We start from the raw sequence: 26,649 nt of genomic DNA, 5'->3' as shown, positions 1-26,649 counted from the left end.
TGACACAGTCAGTGGAACAGAGGAAGTGATTCATCTGAGCACCTGTGAGATGTGTGCTCAAGGGTGGGCTGCACTAGGGTGGGCTGCATGCTCTCTGTGCTCTATTCACTATGGATTTCTTTCTCCCAAATGGATCTCACCCAGGATCTTTGGGGAAAAAATAACCTTCTACTTCTGCTTTGCATTTTGCAAGGAGAGGAATATAATGGCCGATCTACACAGGCTGTTAAGCATGATGTTCTCGCCCGTTCAGCAGTTCCTTTACAACAGTCTTACCTGTGGCATTTGGGCACGTGTCCTTTTGTGCTCTGAGCTTATTGTTAGCATGGCCTGCAAATCTGAGCTTTGAGTTGCTCTTGCAAATGAGAAAACATGTGTGTCATTATGATGCCAATAAAATCCCTATCCTTGCTTCTGTGATTGGATTTTCAAAGCACTATTGTGCTCTGAATGCTTCTTTATGAATGGTAGGTTGCCTTTTACCCAGCCCTCCACTTATCATTTAAGACGGAAAGTATACCTGCCAATTCATGCGTAATGAAGGGTTCCTAGCAGTGTGCCTGTGTTCATTGCACCAAGCAGTTATTCTGCTATCCCTTTCAAAGCTCTGGACTTTGGTTTGGGATGGGCTGCATGAACAGCTGGCCATGCAGGTAGGGATCTGCTTGGCTCCTTGGAAAAAGGGGGGGTTGGGGCAGAATGAAGTTGCTTTACCTCTGAGAGGTACCTATCTAGTCATCTGTGGGTCTGGCTCTGATGCAGGCAAGGAGCCTGAATTGCTGCACTCGTAAATCACTGTTCTTAAAAGCTACTCTTTGAGCAGCACAAACATTACAATTAGTTCTCAACTGGGTTGTAGCAAAGTGCATATGTGAACTGCTCCATAAAATGCAGTGGTCTCTCCAAGCCCCAGGTTTCTCCTTTCAAGCTAACATCAGCTATGGCTATCCCAGTAACCATGTGCAAATTGTTTTTTCCCTGTTTTTCCTAGAAGCCAGATCCTGGACATGTCTTTGGTATTTCTTCAGACTCTGGGCTGGTGCATTGCCTTCCATGTGTTACCACTTGTCTTGGGACTGCTTCCTCTCAACTGTTGCTGATCCCCAGCTCCCTATTAATTGTTATCATGATAGGAGAGATGTATGGTGATTCCATTGTTTTTTCTTTAAGTGCTTCTTACTTCCAAAAATATGGTTGGTCCCAGATAGGTTGTTTTGGCTATTGGGGCCACTACTGTCTCTGTTTGTTTGTTTGTTTTCTTTTAGCAGCCACAATGAAAATCTTAAAAAACAAATCAATTTCTCAACATCATCTTTATTATTAACAGCTTGGTGCTCTTGTCAGGCGCTGGTGACCTGAGAGTCACAGAAAGAACAATGGCATGGATGGCATTCATCATCTCTTCCCGTAGCATAGCTGGAAGAGCACTCATGTAGTTTGAGGGGAATGTGCGTTCAGTTTCCTGCGTGTGGGAGGGTTTCAGCCCACGTCACAGGAGAGTGCGCCAGTCCCTGTGGGGATGAGGTAGCATCCCAGACCCCTACTGACAGTCTTCTGCTCAGTATAAAGAACTGGGCATTCGATACAGCAGGAAGTGCAAGCTATGTTTACAGTGCTTCAGGGAGGTACACAGAGGGTAATTCTTCTCATTTCTAGATGAGACTGTTGCAGCAAGGAGGCCTTGGCATAGGATTTGAGATAGGATTTGAAGTTGGACCTCTGGTGTCTTGGGGTAACATTAGTGTTGAGCTATAAAGCAATCACAAATGCATCTTTGCCAAACCGTTCTACCTCATCAAGATAGAAGACAGGTGATCCCTTGTCTAGAGATACTTGGGTCCTCCAGTGTCTGCTTGCTTCTGATTCAAAACAAAACCAAAACAACAACCACAAAAAAAACCCCAAAAAACAAAAACCAAAACAAAAAGAACAAACCTAAAAAACAAACCCTCTCCCCTGCAAATGCACACAAAACCAACCAAACAAAACCCCAAACCACAAAACCCCCCAAAATCCGACCCACCAACAAAAAGGTGTATTACATCAAGAGAAGATTTCAAGAGCCGCTGTTGTTTGACCCAACCTTACATTATGATGGCAAGAGGACAACTGCCATTTTGGCCAAGTACAGTCAGATAGAGGAATGTCTTGGATATGACTCTTCTGTACCCTTGGTGAGCTCTCAATCCAGTAAGCTAAAAAACTAGTAGTGTTTTGGGAATTTAGACAAAACTCTAAACTTCATTGAATTCAAACTGACCCTATGATTAGTTTTAATCATTTCAGAAGTAGATTTGCCACATGCTAATCGATTTCCTCAACTCCAAAAGCAATGCAACTTTCAGCAGATGTATTCCCTTGACACTATTGTTCTTTTTATCTCTATTGATGTTGTGACCTTGAAGTTCCAGGAAGGCAGGGGGTGCATGGTGATGATAGACCTTGCTGACTGCTAGAGACTCCAGTGAGGGAGGGGACATAAAGGAGAAGGGATCTGTTTTGGGCTTGTATTACAATATATTTTTAGACTATTTTGTACAAAGGAAGTAAACACTTAATGCTGTGTAAAGGTTAGATATAGACCCACCCATTCTTGGAAGTATGTACAGCTTGTCCTGAGTGACATCAGTGATGGATCTGTCTTGTGTGTACATGCAATTTGGTGATTTATTACAGTATAATTTTGTGCCAAAGCTTAATCAGAAATGTCTTCAGTTGTTTCAGGAAACTATTGTTTTATACTGAGCTTTTTCTTTTTACTGAATTTGTCCAGACCCAGTAAATCCATTTAAAGAAATGTTTGCAATATGGGGTACAGATCCAGTGTCTCAGCTTTTCAGCTATTTGCCTTGATTGCTTTTCTTTGGTGTATGAGCCTTTGGAAAGATAAAAATATACTATGTCAAACTACTTTTGCTTATATTAAATGCATTTTTTAGCTACCACAACAGCATTATGAGTGTTATCATTTTAAAAAGTGATCTGTAAAAGCTATTTTTTTTCTATTAGTTATGTTTCTAAGACTTGCTCAATTAAAAAAAAAAAAAATCTATAAAAATGGAAGTTAAAATTAACACTTGTGATTTTTGTCACACTTTATTCAGGGTGATACCTAATTTATAGAATACCATCCAGGTGTGTCATGTGCAAATGCTAAAATGAGATCTCATAAATAAAGTAGATTTTCTGTGAAGCACATATGACTGATGATATTAAATCATATACAATTTTTATGTTTATAAAAATTGCTTGCACCTCTTTTTAATAACTAAGCATATGGCTCAATATCAATTATTTTTAACAAACTGGTAAATTGCAGAGCTATTAGGCCACAGCACTGGTTTAATCCTTGGAATAGAGTCCAAGTCTTAAAGGTCACCATTAACAAATATTCTCCAGAAGAAATTGTCAACTCCAGAACTCTTCTGTTTGCGTTTTTCAAGCGTCCATTTTTCTTAGAGGTTGGTGAATGTGAACTTTTCTGTTACCTGGTTTGCACCCTGAGCAGTGCAGTAGCAAAAGAAAAAGAAAAAAAAAAAGGTACTGTAATCCTCAATAATAAAAGGATAAGAATATAAAGGAGTAGAGATGATCTTGTCTCTGAAATGGTCAGGTATAGATCCAATTTTATGGCTGTATTACCCGCTCTGTGTTTGTAACCCGTCATGATAGACATAGGGTGAGAATAGTTCTCCTGCTCAATCTGTGCATGATGCATGTCATTAACAGTAGGACACCACATCTGGTTCCTGAGCCTGTATTTTACAGGGAATACAGGAATACTGGAGAGAATTTCCAGGAGGGCCACCAAAATTGTACAAGGATGAGAAAGCAAGCCTTACAGCAATGCTTAATGATTTTTTTTTGTTTTTAATCAAGGGAAAGATTGAATGGTGGTCACTAGACGTGTATGTGCGCATAGGTCTTGCTGCAAAATCTTTAGTATTATAGACAATAATAAATACTGTAGTTGGAAATCAAACTTTTAACATAGGATGTCAGGCATTTTGAAGCAAAGAGTAGTTAAAGCATTTCACAAACGCATCTTTAAAAGATACTTTAATACAGCTTCTGCCTTGACTCTGCAATGGTCTTGCCTGAGCAATTGTATTAGTTCCCTCTGGTCTTAAAGCTCTGAAAACCTGTTATGGCTAGAGCATTTGTTAAGCAGTCTCTATAGATATGATGTTGTGGCAGCTTTAATGAAATGTACCTTCTTTGTCACAGAGGCGAGCACGAAATGCTAATAGGGATGAAGCTGTTCTGGTTAGGTCATTCTTGTCTCATGCCTCCCCCGTGGCTTTGACTTCGTATGAGGAAATTTCTATCTTGCTATTATAAGCTATTTTATATTGTGTACTTGTTATAATCACATGCGGAAAAGGAAACTGAAAGTTGGATTTAAAAAAGTAAAATTCAAATTCCGTTTATCTCTTTTCTCTCTCCTCAGGTGGAAAGACATGACATGAATACCCTGAGTTTACCACTTAACATTCGCCGTGGAGGCTCTGACACCAACCTGAACTTTGATGTACCAGATGGGGTCCTAGAGTTTCACAAAGTCAAACTCAGTGCAGATAGCTTGAAACAGAAAATCCTCAAGGTTACAGAACAAATCAAAGTTGAACAAACAGCTCGAGATGGAAACGTGGCTGAGTATTTGAAACTGGTGAATAGTGCAGACAAGCAACAGGCTGGGCGCATTAAACAAGTCTTTGAGAAAAAGAACCAGAAATCTGCCCACTCCATTGCCCAGCTGCAGAAGAAATTGGAACAGTATCACAAAAAGCTCAAGGATATTGAACAAAATGGATCTTCCAAAAGTACTAAGGATACTTCCAAAGACAACTTGAAAGATATTCAGCATGGAAAGCCTCGTATCTCTGGGCATGGAACAGAGAGCAGCAAGTCGGGTGTGCCGGGAGTATCCTTGACACCACCTGTCTTTGTTTTCAGCAAGTCTAGAGAGTTTGCAAACCTGATCCGAAACAAATTTGGTAGTGCGGACAACATTGCTCATCTCAAAAATACCTTGGATGAATTTCGGCCAGAAACAAGTTCTAGAACATATGGGGGCAGTGCCACCATCGTTGCCAAACCAAAATACGTTAGTGATGACGAATGCTCAAGTGGGACCTCTGGCTCAGCAGATAGTAATGGGAATACTTCCTTTGGTCCTGCTGTGGCAAGTACCCTGGACAGCCAAGGAAAGCTTTCCATGATTTTGGAGGAACTAAGGGAAATCAAGGAGACACAGTCCCAATTAGCTGATGATATTGAGAATTTAAAAGCACAATTTAAAAGAGACTATGGCTTTATTTCTCAGATGTTACAAGAGGAAAGATATAGGTATTTTTTTTTAACTGTTCTCTTGAAATGACTTTTGAGTGGGTATAGAAGCTATTTGGAAAGTGTAAATGTGGGTGTGTGCTTGTGTGTGTGATATTTCAGAAGCAAGAGAAAAAAATACTTCCAATCAATATCTGGTTCCAAAATGTTCCACTCCTTCCAATAACTGAAAATACGTGTAGCACATTAATATTTCCTATCAAATGACGTGGTAGTTCTTTGCCTTTTTCCGAAGGTTTGTCAGAGAATTCTGTCATCTGACATCTTACTGGCATATTGTATTAAGCGAATACTGCGTATAAGAGATGCCAGTTGTTTTGTAACTGGTGGAAGAATCCTGATCTATTGCAACTTGAAAATTCTAATCAGTCTACGGTGTAGCAGAGCTGACTTACAGCTGATAAATATACCCTTTAGTCCTGAGTACCTTGTCCAAATACTTCTCAGACACATTGCTATCATGTGGATGCAATGTCACTTTGTACCCTGGTGTAACACACGGCTGTGAAATGTAATTGCAAGTGCTGTAGCACAGCTTCCTTTTGCATTTGTTACTTGGCAATTAATTCCTTTATCATCCACTGTGGGAAGTGAGATATGTTCTACAGAGGGCTTGCACCTGCTGTACCTATATCCCATTTGTCCTATCGCTTGTTGATTCTTGAAGTCTTTACTATGCTAACAGGCCAAAACTCGCTATGAATTGCAATATTTAATGTTTCCCTTGTTTACACTTCCTGAAATACAAGGGAAGGCTGGGTATCAGGTGGTAACATGGGGGAGGAAAGAACAGAGCAAATGCACTCAGGACTTGGTTTCAGGAGAAGGCATAGCGGCCTTTTCTGACAACTCACTGCCATTAAGATCTCAAGCCTCCTGCCACCATTTCCACAGCTAGACAATTTTGCTTCCGTCATTTTTGTGCCAGCTGCAACGTTTGCCTGTTTGTGTGTTAAACCAAGTTATAAACCACCAAAAAAATTTCAGTTTTCTGATGGTTTAATTGAAATGGTTTACCAGACAGAGACATGCCAGAACAGGCTGTACATGATGGCAGGACCTTGCAGTTCTGTTTGAGAGGGGATCCAGGGAACATATTTTTCCTTTCACTACTGGCGAGCTGTTAACTGGCTCAAGCTTACTTATGAAACCATATCTTCTTGTCTAAATGAAAAGTGAGAAACAGAAAAATGTGAGTTGGATACCCTTAGACACTGTTTATAGTTCATATAATTTGCCAATGATGTACAAATATTTGCTTTTTAACACCCATTGCCAGCAAGGAACACTCAAAAAAGGCTTTCAGTTTGCTGAATAAATGCTTATGGAGAGTTTCCAAAGTTTTTACTGATTTCTCTGTGCGCTCTGTAATGCCAGTCAGATGAATCCATAGTACACTGAGAAGTTACCTTTTCAAATATGTAATTGTTTTCATGATTTAGCATTATTTGAGTAGAACGCACTAAATTTAGACCTTTTTTCCTGATAAGATACGAAAGATTGGAAGACCAGTTAAATGACCTCACTGATCTTCATCAACATGAGACGGCAAACTTGAAACAAGAGCTAGCCAGCATAGAGGAGAAAGTGGCGTATCAGGCGTATGAGCGATCACGAGACGTTCAGGTACTTTTTTTTTCCTTATCATAAACTTCTAACATTTTGTAGAAATCTTGCACTGTAAAACACTTGCATCTTTCTACATCTTTGTATGTAAGGAGTCTGGGGAAAGATTTAAGCCCATGTTTTTTCTGTTTTCAGATGAAACCCAGCACATTTAAATTGGTGACAGTCTCCATTTGTTTCAATGGATTCAGAATTTTATCTGCTGGGATTGATGATATAGCCTAGGCAGACTTGTGGATGAAGAATGGCCTGTCTTAATTTCTTGCACTAGAGGAGAAAGGAATTGAGTCTCCTTGTATTGTGTAAAATGCCACTTTTGACAATGTCCTAATACAAACCTCTTGCTCAGACTTTCGAAAATATGTAGTCATATCACTGGCAAGGTTTATTATAAATTGAGTTTAAGGTAAAAATTAAGAGAGCTAACTGATAAATAGACTTGTAGATTTCCCAGTTATAATTTAAGAGTTTTAACCCATGGCCACAACGGCCCCTATAATCAAAGCTGTAGGGTGAGTTCACCTCAGTGATCAGTTGTAGTCATGTCTGGCTTCAATCAAAAGCCAGTAATAATTTCTACAAGTTTGTCCTGACAGCATGTAGTTACATACTTGAATATTTATATACAACATAAGCATTTATATAATGCATAATATTTTTACCCAAAGTCTGAGCAAGTGGTGAAAAATGGTGAAAACATTGTTTTGCTGTACCTTGGGTTTAAATTCACTAACAACCGAGGAATGCTCAAAGACTGTCTTCGTATTGGCTCAGATGGAAAACAAAACAAAACAAAACAAACCCAAACCAACCAACCAACCAAAAAAACAAACAAAAACCAAACAAAAAACCCTGTCCTGTACACCCCTGTGCTCACATTTCTAAACGCAGAGAGCGCAGGCAGCAGGACAATCACCCTGTTTCCTGACTGGTGTGAGAGTCAGGAACCCCCTGGGAACAGAGTGGGAAAGGGATGGTACTGAATCTAAGCATATCGTAGGTTCCTTTGTAGGTTTAAAGACGAGAGGTCTTTCATGCAGGACTCCTTTCTGTGAAGGCATCTTGAGGATGTAAAAACTGAATGAGATCCGAGTTCTCCAGCAGAAGGGCTGTGAAATGTTCACTAACTCATTAGCACAACCCTGGAGAGGTGTCAGAGACAAATTGAAACAAGGCTTTATCAACGTAGCACTTTTTTTGAGATCAAAGAAGTACAGTTGGGCCTGTTTAAATCTATCTCTTTGGGGGTTTGGCAAATAAGCTAAAATAGAGTAAAGGCATTTGAGTTGTGGATATTTTAAGTAACAACCTAACTTTGGAGCACTCTGTCCCTAAGGGATGGGCAGATTGTTTTTTAAAACACTTGCTCAGCCTCTCAATGCAGAACTGCAGGTATCAGACTGTTTCAGCTGGATTTTCTACAGCATGAGATGATTTGAGAATAACTTGTGGTCAGAGTGGAAGAAGGACCAGGAAAGTTCTTTAGTGTGTAGTGGAGAGCATGCATGAACCCTAAGGGACTTTGTGCCACCCATGAAGAACTGTGTTCTGTATTATTACTAATTCCTAGAACAGTGAAAGGAAGCAGCCTTTTGTAAGGTGATGTGCCATGTGCTTTGCGCTGACTTTGGTGCCTGGCTAGTCACATGGTAAGCCAGTTCAACTTGCCGAAACAAAGGAGAACTGACCTAGCCAAAGGAAGCTAGTAACTCTGTGTGCAGTGGGTTTTTTTGTTTGTTTTCACATGGAGCATTGGGTTGAATCGGCTTACTGTGTGATCAGGTGAACACCCCTGTCAGTGCAAGGAAAATGTTTGGAGTTTGAGAGTGGGGAAGGAAGTAGGGATGCTGGAGCATAATTTTTCCCTTTTAAGGTAAAAGGTTATGTCAAGTTGATTGATCTCATTAAATTATAGCCTTGCACCATGTTACATAGTGGTGCCCAAGTCCCAACTCCAGCAAAAAGTGGCATTTTGGCAAGTAAGTGAAGCAGTCGGAAAATTTTCCATGTTTCACTTTGAGAGGGCTTAAGTGTGGGGTTAGTGACTTAGGAACCATTTTACTCAGAGTCCACCCTCAAGCAGAAGAGCAAGGTCTGCTTTCTTTAGAACAAAATGTGAGGTAGAATATATCATGTGAGAGAGAGAATCCCATAAAAACGTCACCACAGACTTCTCCACTGTCTCCACTGCATGCTGCCCGCTTGGGATATGGAGCCTTCACCCTGACAGAGGGAGAAGGCAATCTCTTACTGACGACTCAATCCCAGCACTGCACGATGGGTGACTTTGAGAGGAAAAGAAAGGTAGACCAGAGCGGTGGTGTAAGCCAAATGGTACATGTTGTAAAGTAGATTTAATTAGTATCACAGCAAGCCTGTACTACCCTAATGTTTTCTATAGCATATATAAAGAAACTAACTTTGATGCTGTTTTAATACAGTGAAAGTTGCCATGGCAACAGCTTTCCCAGTACTTTATCTCATCAGTATATGCAGGAAACATTATCTGTCGTGAACATGAGAGTTAGGATACTTTTTTTCAAGCATGAAAAATGTAAAAACTACATTTTGGACAGTGTTGTCAGACTTGATTATGCATGAGCAGGCAGGGATACACACATGCAGATATATATGTGCATTTATTTTTAAAAGAGTTGATGGTTCACTCAAGTTTTAGGAGTCTATAATAAATTACACGTCTAGCTGATGGATGGCTCTGCAGCTAAAATGCAAGAAGTGGTGTATGGAAATACAGCTGCCCTAATTCTTGTTTTCTTTCTCAGGAAGCCTTGGAATCATGCCAGACCCGGGTTTCAAAGCTGGAGATCCATCAGCAAGAACAGCAAGCACAGCAGTCCGAAACGGTTAATGCTAAAGTGCTCCTGGGGAAATGTATAAATGTTATCCTGGCCTTCATGACTGTCATCTTAGTGTGCGTTTCCACTATTGCAAAGTTCATTGCTCCTATGATGAAGAGCCGTTTTCATATCATTTGCACTTTTTTCGCAGTGACACTGCTGGCCATATTTTGTAAAAACTGGGATCATATCATTTGTGCCATAGAAAGGATGATTATACCAAGATGAAGCTGCTGGTCTGGCTGCTTTCTTTTTTTTTTTTTTTTTTTTCTTCCTCGCCCTGTTTTTTAAGTGCTGTATGTATACAAATTATTTTTTGTCAGTTTAAATGTGCAGACTGGATGGAGAAGGCTACAAAGACTCTTGGACTTTAAGGTGTAAATACATAAATGCATACTTGTTGGCAGTCAGTTCCCTGTTCAATCCGATTGTGTCTAATTGGCAATGTCTGTGATGAACTGCTCGCTTATGTCAGTCTTCTGCCTTAATCCAATGGGTTTTCCACTTTACAAACCCACACCCACAAAAGATGGTATGATGCTCTGGGAAGGATCCAAGCAACTGCAAGTGTCAGGTATGCTTTCTACTAGACTGGAGTGCAAAGAGTGTGATCAGGAGGGAGTGCACCATAATGTGTATCAGCCCTGTTAGACTAATAAGTGAATCCAACTAGAATGATAAGCCAAATTATACAGTCATATTTATTAATAGTTCTTGAATCTAAATTAATGGGTATTTTTATATGGGGTTTCTGGTTTTCGGGACCAGCAAAACTTGATGCTTCTGCTAGTAACCCTTTGCACAGAGAGTTTATTGTTTGTAAATTAGACCAGTGATGACTGTTGACCGCAGTTAGCGGTTGTTCTATCCTGGCACTGTTCCTCATCACACTCAGGAAACACGTAAATGTGGCATAAGGCTTCCAAAGGTGAACTGAATTGAATGACAAGATCTCCAGGCCACTTTGTAAAGAGTAAAGAAGCAAGTAACTGGTGGGTATGTTGTCCTGCAGACCAGAGCACTCACTTGCTTCAAGCCCTGCAACCTGCAAGGGGAGAGGAGTACACAGAAAGGCAACATTTAGGTTAGCCTTTGTTAGCACTGAATTGCTGGGGTGCTCTAAGTGAATGCAAAGCAGAGAGGTGGTGGGACTCTGGGTACAGTGGATTTCTGTTTCTTGTGTCAGATTAAGGAATGTGGAAGAAGCATGAGGGAACAGGTCCTTAGGGGAGCAGGGAGTTAAACTTTTGTAAATATACAAACACTGTGCAGACTTTCTTGACAAACATTCCTGAAAATAATGTATTAGCATACAGTACCACTACTAGGAGACAGGGTTGGTTTTGTTTTCTTGCTGGAATTTATTTTGCTTGATTTAAGAACTGCAAAAAAAATTTTCCTGAAATCTGCTTGGCTTTCAGCCATAATATAAAACAAGATCTTCAATTAAAAAAAAAACAAAGCAAAACAAAAAAAAAAAACCCCAAAAAAACCCCCAAACAACCAAACCACGATAACCAGAATTCTTCTCCACTCTCCATTAAATGAAAAAAAAAAAAAAGATAGTGTCTCTGGTTATTTGATGTTCAGTGTTGCTTACTTTGAAAATAATTGTTATGACAGATTTTCTTTTCAGTTGCAGTATTTGTTTTATGGGGCAGGGGGAGGGGATTACTTGATGTGTGTATTTGTTTTTAATCAAGTGCAATAGTTGGTGTAGAAATTCAGAAAACCTTATTCTAGGAAAGGGAGTGGGGGAGGGGAGGCAGGGGAAGAACTTTGACATTTTACCGTGATTCGATTAACAGTGAATACAGTTACTTTTTGTGGCTTCAGGGACTGAAGGAAGGACAGAATTAACTGCATAAATAATGATATGACTCAGCATTTAGAAAATTCAATTAAAATACTTTAAAAATCATTAAAGAATTCTTTATTTGTGCTATACCTTTGAACAGAGAAGTCAGGAAGGATTGTGCTGGCTCGCAGGCACCGGAAATGGATCAGATCAGGCACACCCATGTTAGCCTAACCCAGCCCTGCCTCATCTTCAGAGGAAGGTGGAGTGGAAAGCAAAAGCCCTGCTGAGAGGGATATGCCTTTATAAAGCCCAGACTTACCAATTGGCTTATCTCTGGCTGTGTCAGAATTATTATATGGATACATTCTTCTTTTCCTTAATGTTTTGGTTTTTTTCTCTTTGCCTTTACCCCTGTATTCCCGGTATCCCCTGAAAAAGGGAAGAGGTATTGTGTTACGTATAAAACTTCTCTGTCTTAATTGTTGCATGTGCTCCTGCTGCTGTTTGGTTCAGGGAGACCTTTCTTCTCATGTCTCTTAACCCATTTTGGCACTGTATGTGTGCATTGCCACAGGCCTTCACCCCCACTTTCCAAGTACCTGCACTTAGTCTCCTTTTACAGCCAGCTCATAAACTGAGGAGATTGCTTCCACGAATGCAGCTCATAAACGTATCTTCACAGGGAGGTCTCTTCCACAACGTTAAACAGATTAAAAGGAGAAAGGCTCTTTCCTTTTAAAGGGAAAAAAGGCTCTTTCCTGGCCTTTAAATCACAAGAAAGGGTTTCCCTTGGTTTATTTTTATGCCCTTTCAATGTGTCCTGAGATCCTCTTGGTCTTTTCCACCATTTTAATATAATTTGTTCCTATCTTCATTTTTGAAAAGGCATATAATGTCTTTTTATAGTCTCTACTTTCCATTTCTTTAGCCAATGAGTGTGCTTCTATTCAGAGTCCCTTCCTTTCTGAAGTCTTTTCCTAAATTCCACCACCCATTTTACTAATCAGCCCTATGACCTTTTTATTCCCCTCATTTCTGTAGGCCACAAGATTATACATCCATTACAAAAAAACAAGAGTCCTGGTACTCATCCTGAGAAAGCTATGACTCTTCATGGTGTTTTCTTGCCATCTTTATTATAATCTCCGTTCTTCTATTCAGTTTGCACAGCCACCTTCTGGTTTGGCCACTTGAGAAAACAGTTTGTCTAGCATTTTGTTAAATGGGTCCAGAAGGGTACATGTGCAAGAAAGAAATACCACATGTTAGTTTTTACTTAAGAAAAACTCCTTTGCCTGTTGCATGGTTATATGTTTAAAGACATAATCCTCCCGGGTCTAGTCTATATAGTTAAAAATGTAATGTCATGTAGTCTCAAGATCAGGCAGGAAAAAGGTTAGTCATTTTTCTTACAATGAAGTTGGTATGGTACGACCTGGGGACATGAAGGCTTCTGCTCCAAGGGCATCCTGTTACAATCCTGGAAGGTGACCTCAGTGCAAAAGGAGGGTAGAACATAAAATCAATGGGCCTATGAAAGATTGCTCACTGTCTTGATAAAATCTGACTGGGTCCAAATTGGAAACAGAAGGGTCTTGCGTTTCCATATTGGCTTTATATCTGGCAGAGGACACAGAAAAAGCTGTAAAGGCTGCATAATGTTACTCATGCAAATTAAAACAACCCTGATTGGTAAATGGGCACAGCACTTCTCTAGGTTATTTTCCCTGCTGGATTTAAATCACTGGAGGATGTGACACGCATCAAGAAATTAAAGAGAGGTAAAGGGCAGAAACCTCCTTTTGGGTGAAACTGCTATAGTTTTGCACAGAGTAAGGCTGCAGTGCCAGGAGCTCTGCCAAGTGGAAAACCACTCAAAGGGGAGGGAAGCCTCCTCGCCTGCCTTCACCCTCCCGTTTCTTACCTTGTGCCGACACTGGTGTGTGTTGCAGTCCTCCATGTGCTATGTTAGCTCACTAGGCTGGAAGAAAAACCTAGCGAAAGAGCTGGATAGTCCTCCACAGCTAGAGACTTAAAGGGCTGGTGGAAAGCTCTCGTGAGTGCGAAGGAGGAACAAAAAGGGAGACTAGCCTTTTTCTTTCTTGCTGCAGTGAATCATTAGCTGCCCCTAAAACGGCACTCTAGGCAGCCTCCCTACAGAATGATAGGGCAGCTTCAGCATAGAAAAGTTCTTCCTAGCTTTTGCCTATGGCAAACAGATACAAACAGCACGAGGATGTGGTAGTACAGACTAGCCAGCTGTGTCTGTACCCAGGATTAAGAGCAGGCTGGCCAGGGGTGATGCCTGTGCTACTAATTTCAGTATCAGCATCACTTCCACTGCTTAGGCTGGGATTATACGAGTGTACATATCTGGCCTGCAGTCTGAGCTCTGCTTGCTGTGAAAGTATGCCTAGGCCATCCCAAACAGTTGCAAGACCTCTCTTAAGAACTTTGTTCAGCTTCTCACTCAATTAACCATGTTCTGTCAGGATACCATTTGCTTTTATGTTCTCATACAACACATTAAACAATCTTAGTATACTCCTTACACTTACTCATCATGAGCTTCTAAAACACTCCCACTCAACAAAAGTTGCCAGACAGTGTCTTTTCTGCTTGGTGCCGCCTGGTAGTCAATTATTTCACTTCACTTGACAGTAGTTTTCCAACTGGAAAGCCCTTTAGTTAGTTGTTAATACCTGTTCTATAGGCTTTTAGCAGCTTTTTTGCTCAGAGGCTTCTGGAGATTTAGTTTCTCGTGAAGGTTAGCGCAATTTTCCTGATCTCTCCCATTTCAGCACTCAGGTTGAAATTAGGTTTCCTCTAAAACTTGTATAATGGATCCCTCCACTAGCTTCTACTATAACTCCATTATTGTTGAACATCCAATTAGTCATTGACAGCACTGAATAAGACCCAGTTTAAATTCCTTCTCCTTTCTGCTTTGTTATATGCGTTTGTGCAATTTCTCATTTTACTGCACTCCTGTGATGTCTACTTGTTCTGAATTCTTGGAGAAGCACTATCAAATCTGACTGCTTTTTGGTTTAATATCAAAATGCTTGTGTTATGCAGTGCCTCTGCAGCAGGACCATCACATACGGATCTGATATCTGCACTACATGAGGGATATTTAAAAGCCAATGGTTTTCTTTGAACAAATCATGACTGCTTCTCTGGGGAATAGAAATTCAATAGGTGAAGGCAATTTGCTGTAGGAAAGATACATGATCCACTGACTAGAAGTTGAAGCTAGACAAATCCAGTGTGAGCATAAGCTTCAGTTTTGTAATCGTAAGGGTTACAAGCTAATTATTAGCTACTGAATAACATAAACAAGGACTCCAACATTTGAAGTTAAAGTTGAATGCTGCTGTTCAAAAAGGAATCAGTTCAGGCTTATGTTTGATACAAAGTCAACCGTGTAATCAAGGTAGCGCTTTCTGGAGTTAAAATCAATGAACAAGAAATTATTTGGGAAAAAAAAAAACAACCCACAGAAGCTTGTGGTTCATTTAGGTGGTATGGAAACCAATTTTGCAAACCAAGCCCCTTTCCACTATGGTATAGACATTTTACTTCTGGATTCAATGGTACAACAGAAGGTAAACACAGATTAATGTAATTAAACACTTTCATTTGGATAATAGAATTTAATCACTTCTGAAAGTCCATCTAGGAATAGTAATCAGGCAAGTTTATTCTCCTCTTTTTTAATCAAGCAAATATTTATCTGCTTTTTTCCTTTGCCGTCATGCCAGAACGTGGACTTTAATTAATTATATTGCTGCCCTTTAAAATGCAAGAGATTATAAAAGGCTTGTTTTCAGATAAAGTTTGAATGGTCTCTCTGACGCTGAGTAGAATGCAGCAGAAAGAATCAGACAATTTTACATTACAGTAGTGAAAAACTAAGAAAAGTTTAATTTTAGTTAATGGAATTGCTTATTTTCCCTGAAAAAGCAAACTGAGCAAACTGAGATGATGCTGTATATAAAGACTGCATGAGGACTAGTCAAACTATCTTGTATGGTTGATTTGCAGTATTTTTAGCGCATTAAGTTGTACTGTTGTTGGAAAGTTTTGCACAAAGCCACCTTTCCTTTTTACCCAGGGAACCTGGGTCTGGTAGTATCAAGGTGTACCAAAAAGTGTCTGTTTTTATTGACTGAAGTTAATTGTCTCAGTGTGTGATCTACAATGTTTCTCATACCATTTTCATTTCGTGCAGCACTGTGGAAAGATGCAACTACGAAAATGTAATTTCTGTATATTTTGTTGTGTAGTCATGACTGCCTCTAAGGTGCCATTAACATTTTTTAAAATAAAAATATTTACATTTATTCGATGATGAACATTGTTTCTTAAACTTACTGTCTGATCACTCAAACCCCTATCAGTTTTTCTTTGTAAGTAACAAGTTATTCAGTTGACAGTGACAAAGTTATTCAATTGAGCGTAAGCCCCAGCTTTAAAATACTGATGAAACTGAGCATTCTGCTCTGCTGCAGTTTTGACCAAAACTGGTAATTTGAATTTTATTTACAGCAATGACACGGCAAAACTGCAAACATCAATTGAGGTATCATTATTGCTCTTCTCCAGAGCTCATGTGAACATGCTATGCAAACATGATGCTTTTGTGCCAAGCAGTTGGACTTGCTTTGGTTTTTTGTTTTTGAAAACTGAATTAGAAACCTAAGCTAAATTTTTACATTATTGTCAGAAATCTTGGTCACATGTGCCAAAAATGTAATACTGACATGCCTAATAGTTAACACAGCTGACATAAAGCAAAACATTTGCATTTATTTTTCACAAAACAGAGGACTTGTCAGCTGGCACTGGCAGCTATTGGGAATGATACTATTTTTATACCAAGAACAGCGTAGAAAGAGTGCGGTAACAGCGTGTTGCTTTGCACTCATGCCGTACTTCCTATTTCCTCCTATTCAAGGAAATGGCATACAGCGGCTCCCGTGTCACTTGCAGACTTTCCAAGGTCTTGTCATGTTGAGTTTCCAGGCACGTGGGTGCTATATTAAGGCTAACTCCATTCACAAACAGCAGGTTTCCCCCCAGCCGCTGATAACTTTTGCCCACTTCTGGCGTGGGCTGAACAACCGCTGCTAACGCTGGCAAACCAATGTAAAAAAGGCATCTCACTCGTTATCAGTTCTCTCAGTTGTTCATAACTCTGGCTTTGAAGAGTGCATAATACACCCCGGTAACTGTTTTAGCACCCAAAAATAGAAAGGCAGAGAGGAAAAGACAACGGTGCTGTTTAGCTTAGCACAGAAAGAGAAGTGTCACTCATAGCCGAGTAGTGGTCACTGTACAGTGTTAGCAATCACTGGATGAGACAAATAACCTTTACCAGCAGTGCACGCTGAAATTACTTCATGTTGGTGCTCCCAATACCTCCGAAAACCAAAGTTGTACAAATGTGCCAGAAACCATCTGAAGGCACCCAAGACTTCATCTGCTGCTACACTGCAACTAATTTTGCAACACCAAAAGCTGCTTTGACCTAGCTAGTTCAGACACTGTTAGCAGCGCAGTTTAAACGGAGTGATAAATGCTTCCTGAGTGCACGTGTGCCATTGCTCTGCTCGTGCTACTACGGAAGAGTGCAGCAATCAAATGGCAGGTTCTGCCTCCCATGGCAACTAGCACAGAGTTGGTATAATTGAAAGGGGAAATATCCACGCTGTATCCTCCTCAGTTCATGTTTGAACTGTGGACTTAGGTGACAACTCATTAGTTTTGTGAAGTTACCTAGTGGGTTGATGTTATGTTACCTTCTATGTGCAGCCTGGCAGATTCAGACGGGCTGAAGGCAGAAGTAAGGCGGAGAGGCTGAACTCCTCTGCCTTAGGACAAGCTTGAAGCTGGCCAGTGCTAAGCTGCTGAAAGAAGCATTGATACTCATTTGACAGAAACTTTAGGAATTGAGCTTGCATTTGATGTAGTCGTGATCCGTTCAGTTGGTGAGTGTGCCATTCCACCCATCTGTGTGTGTAAATTTGGAAAAACTCCTCTTTAGTTAGTGTGGCTAGAATGGAGTCAATCTAATGGAAAAGAAAGCACAGCCAGGACTGAAACCTGTAATATATGAGAACAATATACATAAATGTGAAATCTCCTTGTAGTCCAATAAATTCTCTCTGTATTATTCTGTTGAATACTATTTTAATAAGTTGGTACTGGTTTGGGAAAACCATAGCCACAGACACATGGTTAAAGGGAAAGGACACAGAAGATTGTGTTCATAAGATCATGTACATGCTGAACAGAAAAGTAGCGAACACAATGCCCGTTTGATCAGCAGTCCCATACAACACATCTGCCTGAGTAATGGCTTCATAAACTGCCTCATGCTTTATATCTACTGATGTCCTAAGTGCTCAAAGTCACATTCCGGCTCCACTGAGCTCAACAGTAAAAACCCCTCTGAATTTAACTGGGAAAGACTCTTTATCACAGCACTATGGCATTTAAAATCATCTTCTGATTTTGCAATGCCAAAAATACTATTTTTCTCAGGCAATCTACACACAACAACGTACGGTTTTAACTCTCCACCGCGAACAGCACACTACTCGGTCACAGACGCCTCTGCTGCAATTGTATGAGACGATGATACTATTTGGATGCTTTCAGGTTCTGCTGACTCAGAAGCTGAACAGTGCTTGTACTCCTAACACTAATTCCCCACTTGGCCTCTATCCTGCTAGGTTGGATTCAGGTCAAGGTGACATAAACTAAGCATGGATTAAACTACAGGTATGACCAGCAGCATGTGTGTATAACAGCAAAACCCTTCTCTAAAGATACACCACTGGGCTACGGGAGCTTGAGGATTTATCTAATCTTAACAACTATTTTCAGCTTGCTCAACTGAGACAGCAAGGAAGTCTAAACGTGTTTTCAAACTCACCAAGACATTTTCTGACCATGCTTACACAGTATCTTCCTCCAAAGAGTGTATCTGCAAAACGCATTGAAATATTTTCCTGGGCTTCTCTACATATTTTACAGGTCCTTGTATGTTGCTTTCTTTGTGTGAGGATGTACCTTGCTGCTCTGTGAAATGCTGATCTACCCAGAACTAATATAAGATGACATTTAAAGAGACATAAATAATCTCTAACACTGTCAACCAAAAACCCTGAAGTCTCTAAATGAAGTCTCTTTACTTTTACTTGAGCCCCACAGTGAATTTAAATAGTGTACCTTAAAGAGACTTTACTTTTTTGTAAAATAAACTACTAGATCTGTAGCTGCATAAATTTCTATTTCTACAAAAAAACTGTGTTGTGGGAAACGTTTCAAAAAAGGGAATTTGCCACTGTTGGAATAATCCAACATATTATAAAGGTATTATACCTGCTTCCTTTAGGTACTGAATTAATTAGAAGAGTAAGACTGACACAAACAAAGAGAAAATAAACAAACAAACCCCAATACATGTTTTCCCTCTCTCCTCAACAGGATGGTTTCTTTCCATATTTACTTCTCTCTCTCCCCCCCCCCCCCCCAATTTGTCTTGTAATATTTATAGTCTTCATTTTCTAGCTGATTCTCCCTCTTGCTCTCTAGGCTCATCTCTTGATTGACGCTCTTCTCTCTCTGCTGTGTCCCTAAGCCCCACGCACCTGCTTTCTATTCCTCCTTCCTTCAGCCATGTCCTCCTTGTGCCCTTGAACTCTATTTGTCTCTTGCTTTTTCTCTCTCTTTCTTTGTACCCTACAAGATTTCCCAGGTCAAGCCCATCTGAGTCACTAGCAGCTCTATTTTTAAAGCAAGCAGAGGTAGGAGCAGGTCTGCTGTGAGACATGGAGAGAGACGGTCACTGTGACAAAGAGGAGCATAGTTACCACCCATACTTCAAAAATGCTAGCTATCAGGTGACTAACTACAATTACCTGATTCAGTGGGCCTCAGGGGAAACAAGTACCCTTTTTTGATCAATGTGAAAAACACAGAGGCAAAAATAAAGTAGCACAATTTCCACCATCCTGAGTCATCCTCTTAGAACAAGAATCCACATTGGAAATGATTACACAAATATTGCACCATTATTCAACAAATTAGCTGGCAAGAGACACCTAACCCTGTTGGTTGATTTATCTAAATAATTTAAAATTTTGTAATTTTTTTGCTGTGTCCCCTGCAGAGCTCACACTAAGTGACCTAGATTCTTGACATCATGTTTCTCATGTAAATTAATTGTTTTCCAATAGATTATAGCTGTGCAATCCTGATGCGAACAGACACTAAGAGAACCAAAGAAAAAATCTGGGCCACACTACCATTCCTGTAATGAATCTGTACAAGGGAGGAAGACTTCTGTTTGACCTTAGTTAGCATTAATATTTGTAGAGCTGATGATAGTGAAAAAAATATTTTAGCAATGAGCAAATTTGATACAGAAAACAAGAGAGTCAGGCATGCAACTTCATAATACTTTTTAAAAAGATTTTTTGCATTCTAAAGCCGTGTAGAACTACGGCTTTTTTTTTCTTCATCAAAATCTGTTTTGCATCAAAATTAAATTTTAGTTCATTTTGGAAGGTGAACTTTTAAGTTGTTGTAATGTTACTTATTTCAGTATAGGTATACATCGGTATAGACTGAATACTGTTGATATTTCACTTCTAATATTGCAAAGGTGTTGACCACAAGCACAACGTACATGTAAAACTGTACAGCTACATCAGTCTGCACAGTCAGCCTTCCAGCAGAGTACTAAACTCCTGTCATTGTAGCTATGGAAGTGACTATAATACGGTTTAGACACCTTCTTATTAACTGAGCTTACAACCACCTCTAGGGGAGCTAACCGTAATTGTAATCTCCAGAGCTGTATAAAACTACCGGCAAATTTAACATTTGGCTTTTTTTCTCTTTTTCCTTGGGCATGTGTGTGTGTCATCAGTAATACCCACCTTCTAATACAGTAATTGAAGCCAATTTTAATCCTTATTAAAGGATTGTTAATCTTGTTAGGGGAGTGTCAATACCGGTCTACATGATCAATCTCCCGCTTTAGTCAGAGATTTTAGAGAGAAATTAAGGAAGTTTACTAGAAGGTCACGTTTACGGTACTTCAACGGCTCTGACAAGCCGATTCCTCTCAGAAAACAGGGACCATTGCCAGGAACGCCTGGCATGTATTTTCCTTCGTACGTGGCTATGTAAGCCTGAGCGTTCAGCCTTCTGTCAGCAACCGGACAACAGCTACTTACTACAGCTGAATACGAAACATAACGCATACTTTTTTCCTCAGCTAGAAAGCGTTAGACTCTGTTATCAGAAGTTACTGTCAGCTGCACGACAGCGTTGTCGTTTTCCTCAGCGCTGCGAGGTCTGTTGTTTCCCTCCCTCCTTCAGACGCGACACTGCAACGAGTGGCACGAAACTACGCGAGTTTGGTACAGAAGCATGAAACTGCTATACAGTGACACAAAAACCGCAATTTAAATGCACCGCGTTCACCAGAGGGGTGTTATTTTGACACGGCAGCCTACAAGGATCCCCCCTCGCCCAAACGGCGGCGCCACCGCTGCCGCCAGGCACCGCCCCGCGCGCGCGAGCGGGCGGTGCCAGCGGCTCGGGGGCGGGGCAAGCCCGCGGAGGGCCGCCGGCGCAGGCGCACGCGGGGCGCATAGGTCGCGCGAGCCCGTTTCCCCGGCAACGCCGCTCCACCTCCCCCCGCTGGCCTCGGCCTTCCCCGGCGCGGCGCTCCTGCGCTCCCAGGATGCTCCGCGCCCCTCGGGACCCCGGCGGGCGGAGGCGCCGGCGGGAGGTGAGGCGCCATTTTTAAATTCCTCGAACGGTGGCGGCCGCTAACTGCTGAGCGGGCCGGGGTGTGAGGGGCAGGGCACCGTTAAAGGGCGGCCGGGCGGGCGGACTGGGGCCTTCCTGCTTGGGGCTTCACCTCGCTGCGTGCGAGCTGGGAGGCCCTTCGGCCTTTGCTCCGGCCCCGCTCGCTCCTCCCCTGGGCCGTTAAGTTACCGAGCAGAGAGCTGCAAAGCCGGGAAGGGAGGTCGGCAGCCCGTCCCAGAGTGCGATCGTCTTCGTCTTGTGTCCTGTCTGGTGGTAACAGCCTGCTGCGGCTTCCGTTGGCTGGTCATGGGCGGCTGGGTTTGGGAATCAGCCAGCCAAAGCCCGGGGCGGTGAAGTTCAGGGATAGGAAGAGCCCGCTCACTGCCAGGCTTTCAGATGTTTACGTTTGCATGCTTTATTTTCCACTAGTGAACTTCAGCCATGTGCAGTTTGAGGATAGTGATTATTTTTCTGCACTTCTGGATGTGTGACACCCGTATTAGTGTTGTTCTTCTGACCAAGCTCCTACGTCCATAAGTCATAGGGAAATTAACAGTAAAAATGTCGTGGTGACTTACACTTGACATGACTCGCTCTGCCTCTCACATGCTCTTTGTCCACATACTGTAAGGTGCATATAATCATATTTCTGCCTACAGGAGGCATGAGACCTATGCCCTGTCTGAACATCTCTATTTTTAAGTCAATATGAAAGGGAAGTGATTTTTCTGAAGAGTTTTGGTTATGCACTATAGAACTAGTTGTGACAAGCAGCCATCTGTATGCCTGAGTAAAACTTTGAATGAGATTCAAGGGAGCAAAAGTTTCTCTTGTGTGTTCGAAGGTCTCTTGTCATGAAAAAACAGTGGAAAACCTACTAGCTGTTTTTGAGTACAGCTGGGTTTACCAGCTGTAGCTCTCCCACAAAATTTCAGTAACTACTGTCAGTTTCACTTAGTAGTGTTTGTGGCTAAAGCAAAAATTTTAATCCTGAGTTAAGATACAACCTTGTTTGTTGCTTTTCACCTAATAATTAACCGTATCTCTAGTATAAGACAGAAATTGAAAGGGTGATACTGTGTATGCCATGTGTAGGGATGCACACTGAAACAATATATGTTTAATTGTTGTTGGAATTTGTACTTTGAACAGTGTTGTGGAGGAAGTGACAGTAGTTTGAATGAGACTGATGTCTTCTGTAATGTAGAAGTCATACAGATGTTCTCCGAAATTTCTGCACTTAGGCACGCAAAGGTATTAAGTGTTTATTTTCACTGGATTCTCTACGGTGATATCTGAGCAGTATCCAGATCATGGGACTTCCTATAATAAAGGTTTTAATGTTTCTCTTTGATAATTTTTTTCCCCTATATATACTTTTTTTTTTTTAAGGTGATTATTTTGGCTATTGCAAGTTGCTGATGGTGGATTGGTAGAATATGGATTGTTAACATAATGAGAGGTATGCTGTCATATTTCTCAAATTATATATAATTTTGTTTTGTTTTTTTATTCACTTGATGTTCATGGGAAGTCTGATCTCTCATGAGTGTGTTGCATAGTCATTTAAGGTAGGATTTGTTTCACTTTGACTGTCTAAAAGCTAGGTATCTAATCAAAGGTGATTTCGTGAACATCTGAGCTCATGATGTGACAACGGAAAGGAGAAAGCCTTGCTCCTCCTCCTGCCTATTTACTTGGTTCTTTGTTCCTTTCTCCTAGCCAGTACCAGCTGCCTACTTTCACTGATGATGTAGCTTGTTGGATTTTTCCATGAGCTTGCGTGACTCACTGACCTCACAGAAAAACTGTTGAGTGTTTTCTGTTTGTTTAAGTGTGTTGGCTTCTTGAGTTAAATCAGTTCATGGAAGGGTCTGATAAATGACAAATCTAGGAATGGGGATGAAAAAAGGAGGAGTGGAACCTCCCATTCCTGGTGACAGTGAGCTCTTGTATTGGATTACACTTTTTCATTAGTCCATTATCTAGTCTTACTGTAGACTCTTAAGCAGGGATGAGAAGGGGTGGTGTTTGAAGAGTCACTTTCAAGAGCCTGTGCTTCCTTTGAGTGTCTTACTTATTCTTTCAGGCAAATAGTTTATTGTTTCACAAGACCTTGGCTGATTCGATTAGAAAAAAGAAAAGAAAGAGTGTATAAAGAGGTCTAGAGTTCTGACAGAAGCAGGCAAATTGATTAAACCATACATTGTGTGAAACAGCTGTTTGACTTTCAAAGGATTTTACTGAGAATTTTACTGCTTGAACAAAACATGGCACAAGGCTAAATACTAGTTAGTTTTTTCATCAATAGTTGCAAAATTACATTCATTTTATCATGTAACTGTTTAAAACTGTGTTCAAATATGATAAATTTCTGTGTTTTAAGTGTGGCTGTGGTATGGAAAGCAGAGCCATGAGTGAATTATGTATGTCACTCAATACATGCTGAAATAATGTAATTTGGTTATGCCAGGTAGGCTAGAAGGAAGCCTTGTTGTTGTAAACAACATACAATAAAAATAAAATAAAAATTGTAATATAAATAAATAAAATTATGTCTTCATATTTTTCTCTAAATGCAAGTATTCTTACCATTTTAAGTGCTTGTAGCAAACAAAAAGTTAAAATAATATAGCTGAAAAATCTTGTAAAAGAAGAAAAGCCCTTTCACGATGTGTAGATATAAAGAAGAAAGAGATGTGAAGTAGGTCTTTAAGCAATGTTTCTCTCTGTATGAAAATAAACAATTGGAGAAGAAAGGCAAAACAAAGGTGATTCTTGGAAGTGTAATTGAGTTACTTCACTTAGCTAGATATTCTACAATAAATATTGCTATTTTAGCTGCTGAGTGTGCATTTCCTAGGTTTCAAGACTCTGCACCAATACCTTTATATGTATACCTGCACAAAATGATGTTAAGATTTCACAGTATAAATTCGGGGCAACTGATACAAGTGTGCAGTTCTGTAACATGACGAAATTTGGCAAATACATAGGTGGAGAATTTATTTTAGATATGATGTTGTTTTAGTTTCTTTAAAGTATGTTTTATCGTTCTCTACTTCTTGAACAGATCTCTAAGAGAGGAAGAAATTTTAACTAGTGTTCTTTTAAAGTATTTCTCAAAAATTATGGGTGTAGTCTTGTGTAATTTTGAAGATTATTTAAGGTCTGTTCATTGACTATGAGCAAGTACTGTAAGCCATTAGCACAGACGAAATTCTTGTTAGTAATATACCCTAGATATTTGTAGCCCTAAACGATGTTGATTATTGATAGTTCACTGCCAGAAATTATTTTATGATTTGGGGGGAAAAAAAAGTTTTTTATTTCTAAGAATGTGAGTAGGTTAAATATGACAAGTTGCTATTAATGATTTCAAGGAAAGAGCTCTCGTGAAGCAATGAAATCTCTGTTATTGTAGTTTGTTTCACAGTTGTCACCAGGAATGCAAATAATGAAATTTGCCACTAGATGTCCCCGCAAGCCAAAATAGTTTTGTTTCCTTAAATATATACTGGTAAGGTTTTTGCAGTCTGAAACAATTGTTTTGTAAGCTACAATTTTTTCCCTCTGTTCTTTCCTTTTTTCTTTTTCATCAGTCTTCATGCAGATGAATACATGACCAGGTGTGTGTCTTTATAATTTGTGCACTTTTTAATAGTAGCAAAAGCTGTGAGGAGCGAATGTACTTCCCACTTGCAGCAGCTTGGAATTGAGAGTACAAAAGGTTGCATTTCCATTTATCTTTTTCTTTTGGTTGATTCGCTCTCAGAAAACACTGTGTTTTTCTGGTGTCTTTGACTTTATATCTGTTATGCCACTTCAGAAATACTTCTTACTCAAGTAAGCTGCAGGATTCAGACCCAACTTTAAATCCTGTGTTCCTAATTGTGAGCTTTTGCTTACAGTTTGATAGTTACGTTTGGTATCTGTAGCTTATGAAAGCAAAGACCTGAGACAGAAAAGTACTATTGCCTGGTGATTGGTTTTTAGTTTGGTGTGGTGTGTTTGGTGTTTTGGGGTTTTTTTGTGTTTTGTTGTGTGGTTGTTTTTTTTTTTTTTTTACAGTGATCATGATAACCCTGTTGGTATGGTTAGAAATTCTTAGGGATGTGCTGCCTTGGGTTTTCTCTGTGTTCCAGAACTTTCTGTCCTCTCAAATGGTTTATTGTCCTTAGGGTCACCGACCAATTCTCCTCACACAGCTGTTGGTTTAACAATTGAAAATGTCTTTATATTGAGTTTGGAAATTGCTGTTGTCCTTTGTTTCTCAACAACCAACAAAATTCAGGAATGAAAAGTAGGTACCGTATTGATTAGAAGGTTCTTCAGAACTTGTGCTATTAATGTTTGAAATTGGTTATGCATAAAGGACAGTCACTGAGGAGCATGTTCTTTATTCTGATTTCTTCCCCCTTATTCTCTCAGCAAATTTGGGTAAAGCAGAATACAACATTGCTGTTGTCACTTTGCTTATACTAGTCTTGTAACTCTGGTAGATTTTCCTCTGACCTTTTCCCATCTTAGTGGTGGAGGAAGGAAAAATGGGAAAGAAAACATAAATGTAAGACTTTCTTGACATTATTATGTCTTTCAGTGGAATGGGCACTGACGTGCAACATTTATTTTCCTATATGGAATATAGATTTTCATCTTGCTTATAGTTCAGGGTTTTATAGAATCAAACGGGAAGTGTTTAAGATAGATCCATGAAAGATTTAAAGACTGGAATGGTAGAAAACATTATATATTCGACTGTGTATGTGAAGAAGGTGAGGTATTTGCAGTTTTTCTGTTTGAGTTTTACTTTGTACAAAGTTACACTTTGTAACTTTGAATTACACTTTGTACACTGCAACCATGGAGTTCTTAGGCATCAGTCCAGTTACGCCAAATGCTAAAATGGCAGAGTAGTTGGTTTCAAGGCTTTGTAACTTCCCTAAAATTCAGTTACAGTCTTCCCTCCCCCAGATCCTTTAGAAGTGTCAGTAATGATCAGATTAATACATCTTGCTTCTAATATCGAAAAGAACTAATGAGGCATATTAGAATGCTTCCTCATTTCTCAGCATCTGTCAATTTGCAGCTTTCTCACACCAATCTGATATTGTCACATTTAGCAAAACTCTTTCTGGAAAGGTCACAAGAAACCACAAAGTAAACTTTGAAAATGAGGAA

At 40.1% G+C, this 26,649-nt stretch overlaps 2 protein-coding genes across 6 annotated transcripts in view; both read left to right on the top strand.

Moving 5' to 3' along the window:
- Positions 1–15,980, top strand: part of TMCC3 (transmembrane and coiled-coil domain family 3) — a 105,374-nt gene extending 89,394 nt beyond the window's left edge. For both annotated transcript variants that reach the window (XM_075151403.1, XM_075151394.1), the window contains exons 2-4: positions 4,451–5,349; positions 6,840–6,975; positions 9,759–15,980. In XM_075151403.1, coding sequence (XP_075007504.1) covers positions 4,466–5,349; positions 6,840–6,975; positions 9,759–10,061 — 1,323 coding nt within the window. In that variant the 5' untranslated portion in view covers positions 4,451–4,465 and the 3' untranslated portion in view covers positions 10,062–15,980. The remainder of the gene's footprint in view (positions 1–4,450; positions 5,350–6,839; positions 6,976–9,758) is intronic.
- Positions 15,981–21,282: 5,302 nt separating this feature from the next.
- Positions 21,283–26,649, top strand: part of CEP83 (centrosomal protein 83) — a 27,124-nt gene continuing 21,757 nt past the window's right edge. For all 4 annotated transcript variants that reach the window (XR_012673828.1, XM_075151230.1, XM_075151241.1 and 1 more), the window contains exon 1: positions 21,283–21,448. The gene's annotated coding sequence lies outside the window, so the exon portion shown is untranslated. The remainder of the gene's footprint in view (positions 21,449–26,649) is intronic.

The sequence above is a fragment of the Calonectris borealis genome, chromosome 1 (assembly GCF_964195595.1).
Source record: "Calonectris borealis chromosome 1, bCalBor7.hap1.2, whole genome shotgun sequence".
In the NCBI taxonomy this organism is placed as follows: Eukaryota; Metazoa; Chordata; class Aves; order Procellariiformes; family Procellariidae; genus Calonectris; species Calonectris borealis.
This window is presented reverse-complemented; position numbering and strand designations above follow the sequence as displayed.